Below are 7,426 nucleotides of genomic sequence, written 5' to 3'. Positions count from 1 at the left end.
ACCGCTTCCCTCCGCACCCACCCACCGAGGGGCTGAGGGTAACGGCGCTGGGAGGCACTTCAGCTCCGTGTATCTGCCTCTGCAGGCTGCCCCGTGTTTCACACCGCGGTTATTCCACATGAGCAGCTGCTCTTTCTTCTCCCCGCTCTGGTGCGGCGCTCAGGAGGGCTGCCTTTCTCAGCCAGGACACGTAGCTGGCCGATGGTGTTTTTGTTACGGCGCTTTCCTCCCTTTTCTCTCAATACAGGCTGGACCTAATGAGGTTCAACACGGCAAAGTGCAAGGTTTTGCACTTGGGCCGGAAGAACCCCAGGCACCTGTACAGGCTGGGAGGAGTGGTCCTTGAGAGCAGCTCGGCAGAGAAAGACCTGGGGGTCCTGATAGATGAGAAACTGAACATGAGCCAGCAGTGCGCTCTGGCAGCCCGGAAAGCAAATGGGATCCTGGGCTCCATCAGGAGAGGGGTGGTCAGCAGGGATAGGGAGGTGATTGTCCCTCTCTACTCGGCTCTTGTGAGGCCCCATCTGGAGTACTGTGTCCAGGTGTGGAGCCCTCAGTACAAAAAAGACATGGAGATTTTGGAAAGGGTCCAGAGGAGGGCCACGAAGATGATCAGGGGGCTGGAGCACCTCCCCTATGAGGACAGGCTGAGGGAGTTGGGTTTGTTCAGCCTGGAGAAGAGAAGGTTGCGGGGTGACCTCATTGCAGCCTTTCAATACCTGAAGGGAACTTCTCCCAGGAGGGGAGTAAACTCTTTGAAAGGGCTGACAATAGCAGGAGAAGGGGAAATGGTTTTAAGTTAAAAGAGGGAAGATTTAGGTTGGATGTTAGGGGGAAGTTCTTCACTAGGAGAGTGGTTAGGTCCTGGAACAGGCTGCCCAGGGAGGTTGTGGATGCCCCGTCCTTGGAGGTGTTCAAGACCAGGTTGGACGGGGCCCTGGGCAACCTGATCTAGTAAAGGTGTATGTTTGGTGGCCCTGCCAGGCAGGGGGGTTGGAACTACATGATCTTTGAGGTCCCTTCCAACCCGGGTCATTCTGTGTAATACCCGGCCCCACAAACACAACAGCTCTTAATGCACCAAGTCTCCCTCTGGCCGCCGCCCCGCACAGCGCTGCCTCCTCCCGGCCGGCAGGGGGCGCTCAACGCCACGCTCCGCCTACAGGAAGAAGCCTCCCGTCCCGCCCCGCCCCGTCCGGCTGCTGTCAGCCATGGCGGACCGGCTCACGCAGCTGCAGGATGCGGTGAACTCGGTGAGGCGGCCGCTGCCTTTTCCCCGACAACTGTTCTTCTTAGAGGAATCTTGGCCTGGCCTTGTGCTTTTCTTGGGCTCTGAGTTGCTTCCCTCACCCAGGGTGCGATCCTAGCCAAGGGGCCCCGCTGCTTGTAGTTGGCTGTGGTGCTTTGCGCACAGCTCTGGCGGGCGGGGGGCAAAATAAAGTAGAAATAAATGGCTTTAGATATTCAATAAACGAATTGTCGTTACACCCTGCAGCTCGCTGACCAGTTCTGTAATGCCATCGGAGTGCTGCAGCAGTGCGGCCCCCCAGCTTCCTTCAGCAACATTCAGACAGCAATCAACAAGGACCAGCCGGCTAATCCCACAGAAGGCAAGTCGCTCGGGTTCCCTTGTGGCACGTTGGCATTCAGTTATTGCACTGAATTGCATTGCATGCTAAGTGAGCAGTTCTGCTAGTAACTGTCAGTGAAGTCACAAATTGATGTCAGGCTGCGCTTCCTTATGAAACTGTGACCTTGGCAACGTCATTTTGAGTTGTAACTGAGCACTGAAATGTATTGCTTGTGATGGTTTATTTGCATAGATACAGTAGCCCTTCAGATATAAACTTGTGTAAGAAGACTGCCGTGGGAGATTGTTAGCGAGCTTCCCACTATTTCTTTATTTTTTGAATGCAAATAAGTGTTTGTTTTATGGAATTATACGTGAGTTTAAAGCTCTCTGTCTTACCTGTTTGTAAGTCTGTTTCTCTGCATACGTTGCTTGCTTATGTAATTAATCAGGGAATCTTTTGTTTGTTCCTAAACTCTGAATGTAGTGAGTTCACTAAAATCATACAGCCAGCTTCACAATGTTAATGAGAAATCACAAAACAACCAGTTGAATATTTATGGAGACCAAACAGTGGGTATTATCACGGTGAGGCAGTGGGTGGTGAAAAACAAACCACACTCTGGATGGCGATGCAGATTTGACAGGATGGCCTGCAGGCTTTTCCCTGGTGAAAATGCACAACTGATGAGAGTGACCCTGTGTTTTGAAGCTGAGAGTATGCTCTGTTAAATGGTGTTATTGTGCTCTTTGTAGCTGTTGTAGTTTCTGTGGAAATAAATAGGAAGCGTTACTTTCAGAGCAACCTACTTACTTCCAATACTTATTACAGAAACTAGGATACTGAATAGTCTTAGTAATTTCTTAACAGGCTAATCACGATGGAGTTCTAGCTATTTTCTCAATTATACAAACCCTAACCCATAACTTTGTATGATGAGTTATTCTGTTTAATCTGGGGTTGGAATCAACCATTATCTACTAATAGCATCCCTTTCTTGTCAGTTGTAATATTGTTATATCCTTCATATAGGAGAAACTGTAACATGTGTATACCTGAGGTCTTCAGATTTTTCCATGCCATAAATGCAGAGCTGTGCTTATTTCTAGCAATGCATTGAGAAAGCTGACTTTTTTTTTATTATTCTTTCAAAGAATATGCCCAACTGTTTGCAGCACTGATTGCACGAACTGCAAAAGATATTGATGTTCTGATAGATTCCCTGCCTAGTGAGGAATCAACAGCAGCTTTGCAGGTAAGAGTGCTCTTAGTTAAAATAGCAGAGGGTATTTTAGGTAGACAGACTTATGTCTACCTAAATAATATAATTTTATAATAATAGAAGCCTGGATTTTTCATGCAGGTACTTTATAGGCTTATTGGAAAAACTGTGTCTGTTTCTGAGGAGATTCTACAAAGTGAGCATTGTTTAAACTTGTTTTGGTGGGGTTTTTTTTGCTAGAATGTTAAGAAAAAACCCACAACGATAGCAGCACAAGAATTTATTTTATCAGTCCTAGAATATATTACAGCTGCTTCTTGTTTTTAAGCTATTCTAATACTGATGCAACAGACCTGATGCATTGTAGCTTTTGGTTTTCTCTTTGCTTATCTTTCATTCTTTCATATTCTCTTGCTCATTAGAGCTGTGTTTCATTTTGTAGCTGCAGAGCCAATGCTTTAATGAAGCCTTTAGTTCTAAAATGATACTGTTTATTAAAAGCTTTGCAGTATATCTTAAATTCTCCATCTCTGTCACAAAATAGTTCCTTGTCTTTTCAATAATAGAATGTCTTTCTTTGGACCAGTCAGACAGTCTTTGTGTTGTTTTTTTCTTGCTCCTTTCCTTAGACTGGAGATGCTCTAGGAAGTGCTTGAGAACAGGAGGCAGCTACTGGCCAAGGCAGTTATTAGCAGATGTAGCTATTGTGTACTGGAAAGGTAGCACGGCAAGCTGTAGGCAATCCAGAAGGCTCCTGGAATGAATGCTTTGAGGGTAACTTTTGGAGCCTAGTAATAGACAGCTTCAGCAGGGGAGATACAGTACTGGACCAATGCACTCACCAATGCAAGTGAACTGATTGGTTACATCAGGATTGGAAGCCGCCTAGGCTGTAGTGACCATGCAGTGGTAAAGTTCTCACTCCTGAGAGATATTGGACAAAGAGTAAAATCAGGATGCTAAATTTTAGGAAAACTAGCTTTCAGCTCTTCAGGGAATCTGTTATCAAAACCCCCTAGGAAACTGACTAAAAGGACAAGGGAGCAGTGCAGCACTGGCCGACCTTTTAGAGCTGTCTAACCCCAGGTGCTGGAAGTCTGAAAGGGAAAGCAAGAGACCAGCATGGCTTGACCAGGACTTGATGGTCAAACTGGAGGGCAAGAAAAAATACACAAGCAGTGGAAGCAGGGACAGGTACCCTGGGAGATGTACGGTCTGCTGCTGGGCTATGTAGGGACAGGGTCAGGACGACCTAGGCCCAGCTGGAACTGGACTTAGTAAGTGATGTAAACCAGAACAAGAAAGGCTCCTACCGGTACATCGGTCAGAAAAGGAGCATCCAAAAAAGGTGTTGCCCCTGATGGTGAGCAGTACAGTACGGCAGGCTGGTAACAAAGGACTAAAAGAAAACTGAGATACTCAATGACTTTTTTGCCTCAGTCTTCATTGGCAGGTGCTTTTCACACACCCCTTGAGTAGATGAGTCAGACAGTAGGGACTGGGGGAGCAATGCTCCTCTTGCTATAAAAGAAGGTCATGTTTGTGACCACATGAGGAACCTGAACATCCCTAAGCCTATAAATCCTGCTGGGATTCATCCCAGAGTCCTGAAGGAATTGTCTTAAGTAGTCACCAAGCCACTCTCGGTGTTGTTTGAGAAATCATGGCTATCAGATGAAGTCCCTAGAGACTGGAAAAAAGGCAACATCACACCTCTTTTAAGAAGGGGATGACCCAGAGAATTACCAGCCTGGCAGCCTCACCTCTGTTCTGAGGAAAATTGTGGAGCAGATCCTCCTAGAAGCTAAGGTGCATAGAAGAGATTGAGGTGATATGAGATAACCAGCATGGCTTCACCAAGGATCCGCTTGACCAGCCTAGTGGCTTTTTATGATGGTGTAAGTGTGTCAGTGGATAGGGGAAGAGCCATTGATGTCATCTGTCTGGACTTTGAGGAGACCTACAAGTGGTCCTACCTTATCTAAAGGGGAGCTCTAAGAAGGGGACAGACTCTTTAACAGGGTCTGTTATGATAGGAAAAGGGGAAATGTTTTCAAACCAAAGGAGGGAACATTTAAATTGGCTGTAAGGAAGAATTTTTTTAGGAAAAGTGTGACGAGACACTGGAACAGATTGCCCAGACAAGTGGTGGATCCCCATCCCTGCAGACATTCAAAGTCAGGCTGGATGGGGCTCTGAGCAACCTGATCTAGCTGTGTGTCTCCCTGTTCATTGCTGAGGAGTTGGACTAGATGATCTTTAAGGGTCCCTTCCTACTCAAACAGTTCCAATGCCCTGCTGCCTTACAGGGCCTGAACTGCTGTGAACAGCTTCTGAACCCATTTGCAACGCTCAGATATCTGCTTCTCACTTCCAAAAAAATGCTTCCCACCCCCAGTTCTAAGAATGCTACTGGCTTATTCTGCTTTTTGTAAAGATCTTATCTAGTAAACAGATCTTCTCCATGGACTCTGGCTCTGCATTTAGATCAAGTGTTTTCTTTTTAGAATGCAACAAGGATGCAAATAACTCTGTTTCTTTGAGGAACCTGGAGCTGCCTTAAGATCTCCTGAAGGTTTAACACCAGGGTTGATAATCTGCAACTATTTGAAAGCATTTCACAAAAGACAATTGATGTGCCCGTTCAACCAAATAACGTGACACCAACGTTGCATTTTGATTTTAAACAGAGGAGAGGAGGAAGATATAGAAACATTGTTAGTAACAACAATCACTGAGTGTACTAACCGGGAATGTAAACACCAGTCTAATACCATGTCAGTGTGTGTACTTCATAGACAAAGACCTCTCCTCTACTGTAGCCAAGCAGTATGCTTGTTCTGTGACTGAGCTGTGTTTGATTGTAGTGACAGCTGATGCAAGGAAGCCAGAGTAGAGAGCCCAGCAGGGGCATGCTTTCCTTGGAGTTGATATTCTAACAGCTTCTTGTTTGTTAATGCAGGATTTAGTTTCAGAAGAATTTATGATCGCTTTGGGTTTGAGATAAGTTAGCGTGGACATTTTGGTTCAGAAACAAATTATGGAAACGAAACACAGCTAAATAAGATTTTCATGTGAGATATGCTATTTTATGGGAAGGTCTGAATAAACTATCCTAACATCCTATAGGGACCTTTCAGTAACTGTGTGGGGAAGGGGATAAATATTCATTTCTTTTCAGGAAACCCTATACTGAGCTAAAAGATAAAATGTGGAAAAAGCTAATATCTCTACATAGTGTGCGGGGGGAGGGGGTGTTTACTCCATATGGATATGCACTGTGTTTTAGACTGTAATGAGTTGCTCAGAAATTACAAGTATGGAATTCAGGGCCTTCTAGGGACCATTAACTATTAGATCACCTCCCGTCAGTAGCAGTCAAGTTTGGGTTCTATCTGAAGATCCTTACTTTTCCCCCATTTTATTTTAAAGGCTGCCAGTCTGCATCGGTTAGAAGAAGAGAATCACGAAGCAGCTGCCCGTCTAGAAGAGGTAGTTTATCGTGGGGATATGCTGCTGGAAAAGATACAAAGTGCTCTGGCAGATATTGCCCAGTCTCAACTGAAGACCAGGAGTGGCACGCACAGCCAGCCCCTTCCGGACTCGTAGCACCAGGGGGCAGCACTCCGCTACATAACTGAACTGCGGCAAGCCGTCTGGTGTGAAACCCAACTCTGTGCCTATCGGGAGCTGCAGCAGCCAGCCCTGATCCCGTGGGGCTTCCAGGTGCCCTGATCGTCGGTAAACACCTTTTATCAAAGCTCAAACTACAGGCTTTGTATGAGAAACACAATGTAGAATCAGTGGTTTTGTTCTCAACTTCCACTTCTTAATGTATAATTCTTGGACTTAAAATATTAATTTCTTAGGTTTTGTCATAGGTATGTCTGACTTCAGTCTTATCTTTTTTTATACAGGCCTTAGTGTCTAAAGGAAACAGAAGTACCTTAAGAATATCTATGTGATTTACTCATCTGTCTTCAATTTTGTTATGTTCTTAGTGTACTTTTTTTCCCTGTGAAACACAAACATGGACACACTGTTTAATTTGCTAGAGTTCCATGGAGACAGTGCTAGACAATGATGTGAATACAGTGGTGGCCATCTGTTCTAATTAATGGAAATGGTAATTAAACATTTGTACTACTACTTAGCTTATCTTTTACAGAGCAAGTAAAGGGGTAAGTACACTTTGAAGTTTGCGGGGTAAGTGTTCTTGCTATTGGCATCTCATTTAAAAATAAATAAATCTGCAAATATCTGGTGTTGGCATTTTTTATTGTTTGTAATTCAGGAGTTGGTCTTTGACTCCCTTGTGATCACAGATACACGTTTACCTGCTTCTGCTACTGCTCTGCCTTCTCACAGCAACTGGTGAGTGCCTCTAAAGCAGATGGTAGTGAGGAGGGCAGTGAGAAAGCTAAACATGACTGATGTAATATTGCTTTTCAGTGCAAGCAGTAAACTGCCACATGAATGAATGATCATTAGCAGCAAAAGGCCTGTGATCTCCAGCATCCCTTAAGAGGTTTTTCTTCTCATCTTCACACACTGAATAAATTTCTGTCCCTCATCCTAGGACTCCAGAAACACCAACACCTTTTCTTCCATTTGAGAGAAAATAAAGAAGCCA

The 7,426-nt window shown here is 45.0% G+C and overlaps 1 protein-coding gene across 3 annotated transcripts; it reads left to right on the top strand.

The window, feature by feature from the left end:
- The first annotated feature begins 1,188 nt into the window (after positions 1 to 1,188).
- On the top strand, positions 1,189 to 7,052 carry MED21 (mediator complex subunit 21). 3 transcript variants are annotated; one of them, XM_085541588.1, is made up of 5 exons: positions 1,189 to 1,253; positions 1,496 to 1,610; positions 2,726 to 2,826; positions 2,935 to 2,989; positions 6,226 to 7,052. In XM_085541588.1, the coding sequence occupies exons 1-5, from the start codon at positions 1,212 to 1,214 to the stop codon at positions 6,432 to 6,434; spliced, it is 522 nt and encodes a 173-aa protein (XP_085397714.1). In that variant the 5' UTR covers positions 1,189 to 1,211; the 3' UTR covers positions 6,435 to 7,052. The 3 variants fall into 3 exon arrangements, with proteins under 3 accessions (XP_085397714.1, XP_085397731.1, XP_085397722.1); XM_085541605.1 differs by lacking the exon at positions 6,226 to 7,052 and adding an exon at positions 5,301 to 5,501; XM_085541596.1 differs by lacking the exon at positions 2,935 to 2,989.
- Positions 7,053 to 7,426: the final 374 nt, after the last annotated feature.

Source organism: Coturnix japonica, chromosome 1, assembly GCF_054131305.1.
Source record: "Coturnix japonica strain WE chromosome 1, WE-NBRP24, whole genome shotgun sequence".
NCBI lineage: Eukaryota > Metazoa > Chordata > Aves > Galliformes > Phasianidae > Coturnix > Coturnix japonica.
This window is presented reverse-complemented; position numbering and strand designations above follow the sequence as displayed.

Bases quoted from the DNA above. Each gene is read 5' to 3' on its own strand.
- MED21 (XM_085541588.1), top strand. From the start codon at position 1,212: ATGGCGGACCGGCTCACGCAGCTGCAGGATGCGGTGAACTCG. The intron at 1,611-2,725 runs GCAAGTCGCTCG...ATTCTTTCAAAG, and splicing joins GCCGGCTAATCCCACAGAAG to AATATGCCCAACTGTTTGCA. The intron at 2,827-2,934 runs GTAAGAGTGCTC...TTTTTCATGCAG, and splicing joins AATCAACAGCAGCTTTGCAG to GTACTTTATAGGCTTATTGG.